The sequence below is a fragment of the Erythrolamprus reginae genome, chromosome 3 (genome assembly GCF_031021105.1).
Source record: "Erythrolamprus reginae isolate rEryReg1 chromosome 3, rEryReg1.hap1, whole genome shotgun sequence".
NCBI classification, from domain to species: Eukaryota; Metazoa; Chordata; class Lepidosauria; order Squamata; family Dipsadidae; genus Erythrolamprus; species Erythrolamprus reginae.
The window spans coordinates 258,984,501-258,998,390 of record NC_091952.1 but is presented as its reverse complement, the minus strand read 5'-3'; the positions used below and the strand labels follow the sequence as shown (position 1 = coordinate 258,998,390).

The 13,890-nt window shown below is 60.1% G+C and overlaps 1 protein-coding gene across 17 annotated transcripts in view; it reads right to left on the bottom strand.

The window, feature by feature from the left end:
- Window positions 1-605: 605 nt before the first annotated feature.
- SCRIB (scribble planar cell polarity protein) overlaps window positions 606-13,890 on the bottom strand; it is a 37,875-nt gene continuing 24,590 nt past the window's right edge. For 5 of the 17 annotated variants that reach the window (XM_070748479.1, XM_070748488.1, XM_070748492.1 and 2 more), the window contains 12 exons: window positions 6,563-6,619; window positions 6,034-6,126; window positions 5,754-5,894; window positions 5,629-5,679; window positions 5,380-5,545; window positions 4,893-5,052; window positions 4,262-4,450; window positions 4,009-4,151; window positions 3,861-3,898; window positions 3,511-3,585; window positions 1,912-1,966; window positions 606-1,625 (listed from right to left, as the gene is read on the bottom strand). In XM_070748479.1, the coding sequence (XP_070604580.1) occupies window positions 1,486-1,625; window positions 1,912-1,966; window positions 3,511-3,585; window positions 3,861-3,898; window positions 4,009-4,151; window positions 4,262-4,450; window positions 4,893-5,052; window positions 5,380-5,545; window positions 5,629-5,679; window positions 5,754-5,894; window positions 6,034-6,126; window positions 6,563-6,619 (1,308 nt within the window). In that variant the 3' untranslated portion in view covers window positions 606-1,485. The remainder of the gene's footprint in view (window positions 1,626-1,911; window positions 1,967-3,510; window positions 3,586-3,860; window positions 3,899-4,008; window positions 4,152-4,261; window positions 4,451-4,892; window positions 5,053-5,379; window positions 5,546-5,628; window positions 5,680-5,753; window positions 5,895-6,033; window positions 6,127-6,562; window positions 6,620-13,890) is intronic. The other 12 variants (XM_070748490.1, XM_070748496.1, XM_070748493.1 and 9 more) reach the window with 8 other exon arrangements.

The following is a 13,890-nucleotide window of genomic DNA, read 5'->3' as shown; positions in this document are numbered from 1 at the left end:
TCGTAAGACGAGGTATCACTGTATAACCCAAGGCATGGAAAACTTCCAACACTCCCCCCGCCCCCTATTTCCCCCATAATAACAACCACCCTGTGAGGTGGGCTGGGCTGAGATCGAGCAAGCCCGTCCAAGGCCGCCCACTTAGTTTCCGTGGCTTAGCTGGGACTGCTCCTCAGCTGGGTGCCTAAACCCCTGGCCCAACGCCCCCCCCCAGCTGGGATGGGAGGGGGTGGCCAGTCTTGCCCCCCGGAACGCTCTGGGAATGGCAGGCCGGCCAAGGCTGAAGAGGGCCGGGCCGGGGACTCCTCCCAGAAAGAGACCTCCTGGCCTCCTGCACGCTGGGGTCCTGGTGGGGCCAGTGGAGGAAGGGTCAGTGCCGACGCCTGACCTCTTCTGCCCAAACATAGCCATGAAGCCCAGGTGCCTCACGCACGCGCGCACGCACACAGAGCGCACGTTTCTGCCCCCGTTTGAGTCTCAATCTCTGCTGCTCTCTGCAATCTCTCCTGAAAGGCAGCCCCTCCCCAATTGGCCTCATTTTTGGGGGGAGGGGGGAGCAGATGGGGGAAGGGGCGGCTGAGCGGAGGAAGGATCCGGGGCTCCTCTAAAAGGTAAAGTAAACTTTATTGTCCTTGAACCACAAAATAGATCTCTTTGGTTGTACAAATGTCACTAGTTACAGTCCTGATCTCACCCCCGCCCCCCTCGGAGCTACCCTGGGGGAGGAGAGGTGGATCACAGCCCAGCACCTATAAGTTAGTTAGCCACAGAAACCCCCACCCCCGCTGCCTGATCAGTCCCCAGTGGCTCATTAGAAGCAAATGCTAAAATTAGTTTAAAAACAAAGCTCTAACGGGGGAGGGGTCGTCAGCCGGAGGGAGAGGGGAGGAGACAACTGCCTTCCTAGAGCCACGGGGGGCTGAGCAATGCCCCCTCCCACCCTGTGGGAGGGTCCCTCCAGAGTTCCTGGTGCCCCCCTTTCCCAGGCGGCCCCTGCAGCTCCATCGGCTGGGCTGGGGGGGCAGTGTCAATCTTGGAGACCCCACCAAGGCCACTCTGTCCCAGCCCCCGAAACCTCTGCCTCGCCACCCCCAATGCCACCCCCTGCCCTTCCTACTCAGCTTCCGCCTTCTCTATCCTGCCTGGCACAGCAGCACCCAGGTCCTCCCCTGCCCCACCAGCAGGTGGTGCTACTGGGACCCCCAGGGAAGGTGGGGGCAGCACGGGGCCCCCACTGCTGGTCTGCTACGTCCGGCAGATTTTCAGCAACGACGCCAGCCAAGGCCACGTGGAAGCACCTTCGTGGCCGTCCTCCACCCGCTATTTACAGACACCACAACCCCTGCGTTCCCCTCGCCCCCCAACGCTCTCTGTCTCTCTCTGGTCACAACCGGCCCCAGTGCATTGGAGGAGGTCCCTCCGGGGGCCGCACTCCACCCCCTCGGCCTGGCCGTGTGTGTCCGTACATCTCCAGTGACGGGCGGGTTATGTCGGGACGGCGGCTTCCCAGCTGTGTTGAGCCTGCTGGAGGTTGCGCTCGTCGCCAAAGAGGCCCAGCTCCTGGCCGGCAGAGGCCCCTCCGTGGGTCCCCAAGGGCTCCGGGCTCCCTCCGTGGTCCTGGCGCCCTGAGGGAGGGGCAAGGAGAGGTCAGCCCGCTCTTCGCCCCCCGGGGCCCCCTCCCTCCCCAGGTGGAAGACTCTGCAGGAGCCCCCTCCCCTCCGCATCTGGACCAGGGCCTGCAGGTGAGGAGGGTGGTGGTTGGGAAGTGGTGGTGGTGGTGGTCCTTGGTGCTGAGATGGGGAACCTTCAGTCACGGACAGTCCGTGCTGTCTTCCGGAACAGGCCAAGTGTGTGTTTTCGGGGGTGGTGGTGGTTTCAGGCCTTCCCCCTCCTGTCCATCCGTCCACCCACCTGAGATGCTGCCGAGGCTGCCAAGACACTTACAGGAGTCTCGCCCATCTGGAGTCTGCAAGGACACAGGAGGATTAGCGCCCCCAACCCCGGAAGCCCCCCACCCCACCTGCCACCCTCTTGCTGGAGGCGCCCAAAGGGAGGGGAGGGTTCAGGGGGGGCTCCTGGCACAGGGCAGCGAGGGCCGGCCTGTGCAGACAGGGGGGGGGGTCAAGGGGAGCTGCCGGGTGCCCCCCAATCTGCTTTTACGGCTGGAGCCAGACCCCCCTCCTCCGCCTGGCTGCCCCCCCCTGCCCTCATCATGGAGCAGCACGGAGGGGGGGAGGCAGCGGGAGAGAAAGAGAGAACGGAAAGGAAACGGAGCTGGAAGCTGCCGTGGCCCCCAGGCCCCCTCCCTCCTCAGCCCACCCACAACTCTGGGCTCTTCCTCACGCCTGGGCCAGCAGGCCATCTAGCCCCCCCCCATGCCTCCTCCCGAATTGGCAGGGACGGAGAGGGACGCCAGCAGTGTTGGAGCTGCACTCAGAAGCCATTTGGGGGGGGAGCGGAATGGGGCCTGCCTGGTGTAGAGGGTTGGTAGGCAGAGCGGACGCTGAGTTCGAGTTCTGCCCTGGCCTCCAAGCCAGCTGGGGAACCCGGGCCCACTTCCGACCACCTCCACAGAGCGGCAGCAGCAGGAGGAGGGTGTTTCAGGACAGGGACTGGTGGCCCTCCCCCACCAGCAGAAGAGCAGCGCCCCTCCCCGTCCTGCTCCTCCTTGCCCCCCCCACCTCTGGAGAACCCACCAGGGCTCAAAGGAGCCCCTCCCCGGCCTGTGGCCACTGCCCCAACTGCCTCTGGTGCTGGGAGGGGGGCTCAGGAGACCCCCCCCCTGCATCCAGACAGAAGGAAGAAGGAAGGAAGGCAGCCCACCTGCCTCTGAATCCGGCTGGTGCAGCCCAGCCCCCCCCCCCCAGCTTCCTCCCAGCCAAGCTGGCTTTATAAGGGGTGGTGGGGGAGGGGGTGAATGTCACCTGATTGGCAGACTGCCCCCCCCACGCAGCAGCAGAATTCAATGAGACCCCCGGGGGAGGGGTCTTTCTAGCTGCTCGATTCAGGGAGGGGGAGGGGGAGGGGGAGTCGAAGGAGAGGAGACCACCTGGAGGTCAGGCTGGGCCGGCCCTTCGGAGCCTCTTTGTGAACGGCCTGGATGGAGCCCGGAGGGGGGGGGGGCTGCAGACCCCTCTGGCCCAGAAACTCTGCAGGGAGGGTCTGGCTGGCCAGGTCTCCGCAGGGGGCCCAAGGGAAGGGGGGGGTTCTTGCTGGAGGTTCTCGCCCCCCCAACCCGCCCCCCCTCCTCCCTGGGGGGAAACGGGGCCCTTCGGAGCCTCTTCTGGAAGGGAAAGATCAGCCTCTCTCTGCCTGGGTGTGAAGGCCTGGAGAGGAGCAGGGCCATGGGAGGGGTCCGGAATGGGCAAGGGGGGCAGGGAGCCACTTGTGGGGGGTGGAGCAAGGGCCCCTTATGGGCTCTGGGCTATTGGGGGCGCAGAGGGGGACGGAGGTTCCAGGCGAAGGAGGGGAGGGGCTTCCTGACCACGCCCCACTCCATGCAAATTGTACCTGGACTTCACATACGGGTTTGGAGGAGGGGATGGCCGCAAATTCCCTGTAGAGGAACCTCCTTTCAGGCAGAGACTGGAGGGGCCAGTGGGGAGGGGGGGAGGCCGGGGGGGGGGGGAAAGCAGAGGCACAGAGAGAGAGAGAGAGAGAGAGAGAGAGAACAAGAGTGACCGGGGCCTCTGCCCACTGGCTCCAGCTGCTCTGGGCCCGAGTACCCCAGAGGGCAAGGGAAGCCCCTCCCCCTGGCTGCAAAGCCCTCTATGGGTGGGGAGCCCCCCGGGCCATGCCGCACCTCGGAACCCCCTCCCCACCCGAAAAAGCCGCTCCCCCGCTGCGTCCGCACTTCCTACCAGCCGCCCTGGAGAAACTGCCACCCGGGAAGGTCCATCTGCAAAAGGGGGGGTGGGGGGCGGAGGAGCTTCAGAGACAGTTCTGCCCCCTCCCTCCCTCCCTCCCCTGCAGTGCCCAAAAGGGGGAAAGGGGGGGCAGAAGGCGCACCCTCCAAGGGCGTGGGGGAGGGCGTGGGGGCCGGGGAGGGTGACTCGGCCAGCTGCTCCAAGGGCCCCCCACGCTTCTTGCTCTCCCTGGACTTGGCGATGACCATCTGGGCCTTCAGGGCGTCCTGCTCCAGAGACTTCATCCTGGCATGAGAAGGGGGAGGAGGAGGAGGGAGGGCCGCCAGTTGGGGGCGCCAAGGGTCCCACCACTGGGCCAGCCCCTCCGGCCCCTCGCCGCCCCCCCCGGCACCTACCGTGCTGCCCGCCACATGGCCCGCTTCTCCGCCTCCAGGGCCCGGCGCTCGGCTGGGGAGAGCTCCTTCTCCGGGGCGGCCAGCAGCTCCGGGCTCTGGACACGCAAGCGCTCCTGATGCCGCCGTTCGGCTTTGGCGGTCCGGACCGGCACCCCAGGCTCCCCCCCTCTGGCGCAGGAGGGACTCGCCCTGTCCGAGGGAGAACGCCACCACCGCTCAGCCCCCCCTCCTTCCCCCCACTTACCCACCCACCCGGAGGAGGAGGGGGGGCTGCCCCCTGGGTCTCTTGGGGGTCCAGAAGCCTGGAAGGAAGGCTGGCTACAGGCAGGGCCCCCCAGAGGCCTTCTGTACGCGCCCCCCCACGGCACCTCCACGAAGTCCAGAAAAGGTTTCCAGGATGGCCCCACCCCAGTGAGAGGCAGAGAAGGCGGGTGGGCCCCTGGACCAGGCACGGCCCTCAGGTGTGTGCTGCCTCTCGTGCTGGAGCAATCTGGAAGAGGGCCTCTCTGCCCCACGGCCTCCAGGGGGAGAGCCGCCCACTCCTGCTGTGGGGCCCCCCTCCAGGCCTTGCCCTGCCCTGCCCTCCCCCCTGTGGGTCTGGCAGCTGGTGCTTCTGAGCCACTGAGCTCACCAGGCGCTTGGGAGGAGGCTGCTGCCGTTCTGCTTCTCGACTCTGTATTCAACGCCTTCGATGAAGATGCTGGAGGGGGGGGGCTGGCTTAGCGCCCCCTCTTCCTCCTCCTCCTCCTCCTCCAGCAGCTGAACCCTCTTCTGTTGGAGTTTCCGAGCTGCTGAGAAAGAGACCGTGTGTGTGTGTGTGTGTGAAAACAGGGACCCCCAGCCCCTTGGAATAGGAGGCGCCCAGAGATTTCCCCAAGGAGCGGGGTGGGGACGGAGGCTGCCAGCCAATGGACACACAATCGCAACGGAGGAGCTGGCCTCCTCAGGCCAAACAGGATCCGCGGGCTTCCCTCCGTCCAGCTGCAGGGGCCTGGCGCGTGCCCAGAAGCCCCCAGCAGCCCCCACCCCCCAGCCAAGACCTGCCTTTCCCAGGGGAACTCCCAGGGAGTGGGAGAGGCTCCACTCTGGGAGCAGCCGGCCCCCTCCGCGGACCCCACCTTCCTCCTCCTTCATCTTCCTCAGGTCTTCCTCCCCGACCAGATTGACTCGCTTCAGGGGCTTCGCGGCAGGGGGTGGCGGCTGCTTCAGCTCCAGCTCAAAGTACTTCTGCCGCTCGCGGAAGCTCCGCTGCTCGGGGCTGTGTGGGCCGCCTGGCCACGGGCTCTGCAGGGGAGGGCCACGGGGGAGTCAGCCAGGAGGAGGCGCCCTGGCCTGAGCCCGCCGCTCCCACTGCCCGCGCAGCTCACCTCGGAAGAGACGGGGGGTGCCTCCTGGGGGCTCCTCTGGCCCGGTGGCTCCTGGGGGGAGGGGGATACGGGATGAGCACAGCACAGGCCACAGACCCCCCTCCCCCAGGCCCGGCCTGCCTCACCTCCGGCTCCAGTGGCAGCTGCGATCCCGGGACGGCAGCCAAGGCCTTGTAGGCCTGCTTGGCGCTGAGAGGGAGGTCCTCGCTTGGCGAGAGGGGCCCAGATGGCCGAGGCTGTGGGCAGAACCAGGGGAAGGCACCTGACTGGCCGAGGAGGGCCACCGGGGCTCAGGATGACTGCTCCAGAGCCTGCCCCACTGTCCCTGTGCACTGTCCCTCCACGTGCACCAGGCTAGGCCCCCCCGCTACCCCGAGACGGCGAGGGGCAGGCAGGGCCACTCACCAGGCCATTGGGGCTGAAGGGCAGCTCAGGCGGCTGAAGAGGGCTGGGACTGCCCTGCAGGCGGGAGACCGGCTGAATCCTCCCGGGCTTGGTCTGCAGCAGGCAGAGGGAGAAGCGGGTCAGAGGGCGGCCTGGTCTTTTGCCCAGCATCGAGCTGCCCGGGACACCCACCACAGCTGAGGGCAGGCAGAGGCAGTGGGGCCACCACGCGGGGGCACCGAGAGCCAATCCAGGAGACGGATGGGCCACCACCCAACAGGCCACGTTCCTGCCTCTGGATTCCAGGACTGACCGCTCAGGCCCTGGAAGGCTCCCCCCGCACACTGACCCCTTGAGGTCATAAAAGAGGGGCAGGAGACAGAGCAGCGGCCAAGGGGCACTTACAAAACGCCTCTCTTTGCCCACCAGGCAGAAACGCTGGGACGGGGACGGGCTCTGGAGAACGGCCAGGCCAGAGTAGGAAGCAGAGGGGAGAGAGGGGGGGCGCTGACCCTGGCACAGACCGGGCCTGGCCCCAGAGACCCCCTACCTGCTGATTGACGGGAGGCTCTCGCTGGGCGGACTCGGCTTCCCCAACCGACAGACCCTGCAAGAGAAGAAGGAGGCGGCCATGAGGAACCCCCCCTCCAACTGCGGGGGGAGGAAGCTGCTCCCCCTTGGAGAGACCTCAGAGTGGGCACAGCTCCCCAAACCAGTTGCCTAGCCAGGACGGGGCTGTGCTGATTTGTAAAAAAGGACACTACGGTAACCAGGGTGCACTTGCTCCCGGGCCCTGCAATTCTGAACATCTGTGAAATGACCGGTCGTAAGACCGAGGACTGTCTGGTCAGGTCTTATAATGGCCATAATATCTAGAGATAATTTGGATCTGGTTGCCATAACTGAGACATGGTTTAAGGATTCTAATGAATGGGAATTATCCATACCAGGATATACACTGTACAGTAGTCCCTCACCTATCGCGGGTGTTACGTTCCCGACACGGCCGCGATAGGTGAAATCCGCGATGGGGAATTTATCGACTGATAGTACTTTAGGGGGGACGCTCCCTGCTCCCTTTCTCCTCCTTCCCACCAGCTCCGGATCCCTGGAGGCGAGCAATGGCCGGCTAACCTCCCCCCCCCCACTACTACTTACTCTGCGCTTGAGGAAAAGAAGGGGAGGGGGGCAAAAGAATCGCCGCCCCCGAGCATTCCCAACCCACTGCTATTCTTTGCAGCAGTTCGGCCAAACGTTGTCTTTTTTGCCTTGCCCCGGCTGGAAAGTCCCTGGTGAACTGCCCCGGCTGGTTCTTTTTTTCTCTCTCTCTCTTTTCCCCCCCCTCCACCCGCCCAGCACTTCCTCTCCCGCCCTCGAGCCCAGTCTGGAATCCCCACCGTGTCACGTTCCTTTCTTTGCTCGCGCTCCCTTGTTCACGCGCTGCCGGGAGCTCTTTCTACAACCCCAAGCCGCCAACCACTAAGCACGCCTCCAAAGACTGCCTTCTCGGCACTGGCGAGGCGGGTTGAACGAGGGGACGGGCCTCCGCCGGAGCTCAGTCCCCGCCCCGCTCATCATTCGCCCAGCCGCGGGCTGGTTGGCTTGTCCTGCCCTTCCAAACGTCTAAGCGCTGTATCTGTGCCAACGTTGACTTCAAAACCCGCAATGAAGTGAAGCCGTGGTAGGTGAAGCACGATATAGCAAGGGACTACTGTACAGGAAGGATAGAATAGAGAGAAGGGGAGGTGGAGTAGCCATTTATGTTAAAGAAAGTCTAAAAACAACACTAATTCAAAACACGTGTAAGGATCTGGAGACCCTCTGGGTTTGCATGCAAAATAAAGACGGTTCTGTCATTAGAATTGGGGTGGTCTATAGGCCTCCAGGGCAATCTGAGGAATATGACAACAAGATGGTGGATGAGATTACCCAAATGGCAGTAAAGGGAGATATTGTGGTTATGGGTGATTTCAACATGCCTGATGTTGACTGGAATATCCCCAGTGCCCTTACATGCAAAAGTAAGAATATAGTAGAGGCCTTTACAGGAGCAGCTCTGGCACAGCTGGTTAAGACACCAACTAGAGGGGAGAATATTCTAGATTTAATCTTTACGAATGGGAATTGGGTTTCAGATGTCAAGGTGGGAGAAAATTTAGGTTGCAGTGACCATCTATGTTTGTGGTTTGATGTAAAAACTCATTGTGAGCAATCTTATAATGCAACCAAAGTATTGGATTTCAGAAAAACAAATTTTAATGCAATGGGGGAATATTTAGATAATGAATTAAAGGGGAGGGATAAAATGGCAGGAGCGAGCACCCAGTGGACTGTATTAAAAAAGGCCATCTTAAAAGCCACTGGACTGTATGTAAGACAAATAACTAAAGGTAAAAGGAAGAAGAAACCGCTATGGTTTAGCAATGATGTAAGGGCTTTAGTCAATGAAAAAAAGGCTGCCTATAGGAGGTATAAAGAGTCTGGAAGTATAGCTGATAGGGAGGTGTATAAAATGAGACAGAAGGAGGCGAAACAGATAATATATGCTGCTAAAGCCTCAAAAGAGGAAGAAATTGCCAAATCTGTAAAGAAGGGGGATAAAACCTTCTTCAGATATATTAGTGATAGGAAGAAAAAAAACTGCGGCATCACGAAGCTTAGTACCGGGAATAATACATGCATTGATGGGAATAAGGAGATTGCTGACCATTTCAATAGCTACTTCTGTTCAGTTTTCTCAAAAGACACCTTACAAAATAATACTATAGAGGGACATAGCATTGCTTCCAGCTGTACGGATTCAGCTCCAGTGATCTTAGAAGCCGATGTCTTAGAAGAACTTGATCGATTAAAGATAAATAAGGCAATGGGTCCAGATGGCATCCACCCCAGAGTTCTTAAAGAACTCAGATCTGTCATTGCTACCCCCCTGACTGATTTGTTTAACCAATCCCTGTTAACAGGAGATGTTCCTGAGGATTGGAGAATGGCCAGTGTTGTGCCTATCCACAAGAAGGGCAGTAGAGAAGAAGCTGGTAACTACAGGCCAGTTAGCTTGACATCAGTTGTAGTTAAAATGATGGAGACTCTACTCAAAAAGAGGATACATCAGCACCTTAAAAAAATAACTTATTGGACCCAAATCAGCATGAGGGCAAATCATGTCAGACAGGGGGAGAGGGAGACAGAGAGGCGGGAGAGAAAGGGGGAGAGAATAAGAGAGGAAGGAGAAGGAGGGGGAGAGGGAGAGAGAGAGAGGCGGGAGAAAGGAAGAGGAGAGGGAGAGTGAGAGAATAAGAGGGGAAGGAGGAGGGGGAGAGGGAGAGAAAGGAAGAGGAGAGGGAGAGGGAGAGAATAAGAGAGGAAGGAGGAGGGGGAGAGGGATAGAGAGAGAGGCGGGAGAAAGGAAGAGGGGAGGGAGAGAGAATAAGAGAGGAAGGAGGAGGGGGAGAGGGAGAGAGAGAGAGGGAGAGGCGGGAGAAAGGAAGAGGAGAGGGAGAGGGAGGGAGAGAGAATAAGAGAGGAAGGAGGAGGGGGAGAGGGAGAGAGAGAGAGGGAGAGGCGGGAGAAAGGAAGAGGAGAGGGAGAGGGAAAGAATAAGAGAGGAAGGAGGAGGGGGAGAGGGAGAGAGGCGGGAGAAAGGAAGAGGAGAGGGAGAGGGAGGGAGAGAGAATAAGAGAGGAAGGAGATGGAGGGGGAGAGGGAGAGGCGGGAGAGAAAGGAAGAGGAGAGGGAGAGGGAGGGAGAGAGAATAAGAGAGGAAGGAGGAGGGGGAGAGGGAGAGGCGGGAGAGAAAGGAAGAGGAGAGGGAGAGGGAGGGAGAGAGAATAAGAGAGGAAGGAGGAGGGGGAGAGGGAGAGGCAGGAGAGAAAGGAAGAGGAGAGGGAGAGGGAGGGAGAGAGAATAAGAGAGGAAGGAGGAGGGGGAGAGGGAGAGGCGGGAGAGAAAGGAAGAGGAGAGGGAGAGGGAGGGAGAGAGAATAAGAGAGGAAGGAGGAGGGGGAGAGGGAGAGGCGGGAGAGAAAGGAAGAGGAGAGGGAGAGGGAGGGAGAGAGAATAAGAGAGGAAGGAGGAGGGGGAGAGGCGGGAGAGAAAGGAAGAGGAGAGGGAGAGGGAGAGGGAAAGAATAAGAGAGGAAGGAGATGGAGGGAGAGAGAGAGAGGCGGGAGAAAGGAAGAGGAGAGGGAGAGGGAGGGAGAGAGAATAAGAGAGGAAGGAGATGGAGGGGAGAGGGAGAGGCGGGAGAGAAAGGAAGAGGAGAGGGAGAGGGAGGGAGAGAGAATAAGAGAGGAAGGAGGAGGGGGAGAGGGAGAGGCGGGAGAAAGGAAGAGGAGAGGGAGGGAGAGAGAATAAGAGAGGAAGGAGATGGAGGGGAGAGGGAGAGGCGGGAGAAAGGAAGAGGAGAGGGAGGGAGAGAGAATAAGAGAGGAAGGAGGAGGGGGAGAGGGAGAGGCGGGAGAAAGGAAGAGGAGAGGGAGGGAGAGAGAATAAGAGAGGAAGGAGGAGGGGGAGAGGGAGAGAGAGAGAGGGAGAGGCGGGAGAAAGGAAGAGGAGAGGGAGAGGGAAAGAATAAGAGAGGAAGGAGGAGGGGGAGAGGGAGAGGGAGAGAGGCGGGAGAAAGGAAGAGGAGAGGGAGAGAGAATAAGAGAGGAAGGAGGAGGGGGAGGCGGGAGAGAAAGGAAGAGGAGAGGCAAGGGGAGAGAATAAGAGAGGAAGGAGGAGGAGAGGGAGAGGGAGAGAATAAGAGAGGAAGGAGGAGGGGGAGAGGGAGAGAATAAGAGAGGAAGGAGGAGGAGAGGGAGAGAATAAGAGAGGAAGGAGGAGGGGGAGAGGGAGAGAGAGAGAGGCGGGGGAAAGGAAGAGGGGAGGGAGAGAGAATAAGAGAGGAAGGAGGAGGGGGAGGCGGGAGAGAAAGGAAGAGAGGGAGAGGGAGGGAGAGTGAATAAGAGAGGAAAGAGAAGGAGAGGGAGAGGGAGAGAGAGAGAGGCGGGAGAAATGAAGAGGAGAGGGAAAGGGAGAGAATAAGAGAGGAAGGAGGAGGGGAGAGGGAGAGAGAGAGAGGCGGGAGAAAGGAAGAGGAGAGGGAGAGGGAGAGAATAAGAGAGGAAGGAGGAGGAGGGGGAGAGGGAGAGAATAAGAGAGGAAGGAGGAGGGGGAGGCGGGAGAAAAAGGAAGAGGAGAGGGAGGGAGAGAGAATAAGAGAGGAAGGAGGAGGGGGAGGCGGGAGAGAAAGGAAGAGAGGGAGAGGGAGGGAGAGTGAATAAGAGAGGAAAGAGAAGGAGAGGGAGAGAGAGATGCGGGAGAAAGGAAGAGGAGAGGGAAGGGGAGAGAATAAGAGAGGAAGGAGGAGGGGGAGGCGGGTGGAGAGAATAAGAGAGGAGGGAGAGGGAGAGAGAGGCGGGAGAAAGGAAGAGGAAAGGGAAGGGGAGAGAATAAGAGAGGAAGGAGGAGGGGGAGAGGGATAGAGAGAGAGGCGGGAGAAAGGAAGAGGGGAGGGACAGAGAATAAGAGAGGAAGGAGGAGGGGGAGGCGGGAGAGAAAGGAAGAGGAGAGGGAGGGGGAGAGAATAAGAGAGGAAGGAGAAGGAGGGGGAGGGGGAGAGAGGCGGGAGAGAAAGGAAGAGGAGAGGGAGGGAGAGAGAATAAGAGAGGAAGGAGGAGGGGGAGGCGGGAGAGAAAGGAAGAGAGGGAGAGGGAGGGAGAGTGAATAAGAGAGGAAAGAGAAGGAGAGGGAGAGAGAGATGCGGGAGAAAGGAAGAGGAGAGGGAAGGGGAGAGAATAAGAGAGGAAGGAGGAGGGGGAGGCGGGTGGAGAGAATAAGAGAGGAGGGAGAGGGAGAGAGAGGCGGGAGAAAGGAAGAGGAAAGGGAAGGGGAGAGAATAAGAGAGGAAGGAGGAGGGGGAGAGGGATAGAGAGAGAGGCGGGAGAAAGGAAGAGGGGAGGGAGAGAGAATAAGAGAGGAAGGAGGAGGGGGAGGCGGGAGAGAAAGGAACAGGAGAGGGAGGGGGAGAGAATAAGAGAGGAAGGAGAAGGAGGGGGAGGGGGAGAGAGGCGGGAGAGAAAGGAAGAGGAGAGAAGAAGAGAGGAGGGGGAGAGGGAGAGAGGTGGGAAAGGAAGAGAGAATAAGAGGAAGGAGGAGAGGGAGAGAGAGGGGCAGGAGAGAAAGGAAGAGAGGGAGAGGGAGGGAGAGAGAGAGAATAAGAGAGGAAGGAGGAGGGGGAGAGGCGGGAGAAAGGAAGAGGAGAGGGAAGGGGAGAGAATAAGAGAGGAAGGAGGAGGGGGAGGCGGGAGAGAAAGGAAGAGGAGAGGGAAGGGGAGAGAATAAGAGAGGAAGGAGAAGGAGAGGGATAGAGAGAGAGGCGGGAGAAAGGAAGAGGGGAGGGAGAGAGAATAAGAGAGGAAGGAGGGGGAGAGGGATAGAGAGAGAGGCGGGAGAAAGGAAGAGGGGAGGGAGAGAGAATAAGAGAGGAAGGAGGAGGGGGAGGCGGGAGAGAAAGGAAGAGGAGAGGGAGGGGGAGAGAATAAGAGAGGAAGGAGGGGGAGAGAGGCGGGAGAGAAAGGAAGAGGAGAGAATAAGAGGAAGGAGGAGAGGGAGAGAGAGGGGCGGGAGAGAAAGGTAAGAGGAGCGGGAGAGGGGAGGGAGAGAGAATAAGAGAGGAAGGAGGAGGGGGAGGCGGGAGAGAAAGGAAGAGGAGAGGGACAGGGAGGGGGAGAGGGAGAGGCGGGAGAAAGGAAGAGGAGAGGGAAGGGGAGAGAATAAGAGAGGAAGGAGAAGGAGGGGGAGGGGGAGAGAGAGAGAGGCGGGAGAAAGGAAGAGGCGAGGGAGAGAGAATAAGAGAGGAAGGAGGAGGGGGAGGCGGGAGAGAAAGGAAGAGGAGAGGGAAGGGGAGAGAATAAGAGAGGAAGGAAGAGGAGAGGGAGAGGGAGAGGCGGGAGAAAGGAAGAGGAGAGGGAAGGGGAGAGAATAAGAGAGGAGGGAGAGGGAGAGAGAGAGAGAGGCGGGAGAAAGGAAGAGGAGAGGGAGAGAGAATAAGAGAGGAAGGAGAAGGAGGGGGAGGGGGAGGGAGAGAGAGGTGGGAGAGAAAGGAAGAGTAGAGAAGAAGAGAGGAAGGAGGAGGGGGAGGCGGGAGAGAAAGGAAGAGGAGAGGGAGAGGGAGGGGGAGAGGCGGGAGAAAGGAAGAGAGGGAGAGGGAGGGGGAGAGGGAGAGGCGGGAGAAAGGAAGAGGAGAGGGAAGGGGAGAGAATAAGAGAGGAAGGAGAAGGAGGGGGAGGGGGAGAGAGAGAGGCGGGAGAAAGGAAGAGGAGAGGGAGAGAGAATAAGAGAGGAAGGAGAAGGAGGGGGAGGGGGAGGGAGAGAGAGGTGGGAGAGAAAGGAAGAGTAGAGAAGAAGAGAGGAAGGAGGAGGGGGAGGCGGGAGAGAAAGGAAGAGGAGAGGGAAGGGGAGAGAATAAGAGAGGAAGGAGAAGGAGGGGGAGGGGGAGAGAGAGAGAGGCGGGAGAAAGGAAGAGGGGAGGGAGAGAGAATAAGAGAGGAAGGAGGAGGGGGAGGCGGGAGAGAAAGGAAGAGGAGAGGGAGGGGGAGAGAATAAGAGAGGAAGGAGAAGGAGAGGGAGAGGGAGAGAGAGAGAGGCGGGAGAAAGGAAGAGGAGAGGGAAGGGGAGAGAATAAGAGAGGAAGGAGGAGGGGGAGAGGGATAGAGAGAGAGGCGGGAGAAAGGAAGAGGGGAGGGAGAGAGAATAAGAGAGGAAGGAGGAGGGGGAGGCGGGAGAGAAAGGAAGAGGAGAGGGAGGGGGAGAGAATAAGAGAGGAAGGAGGGGGAGGGGGAGAGAGGCGGGAGAGAAAGGAAGAGGAGAGAATAAGAGGAAGGAGGAGAGGGAGAGA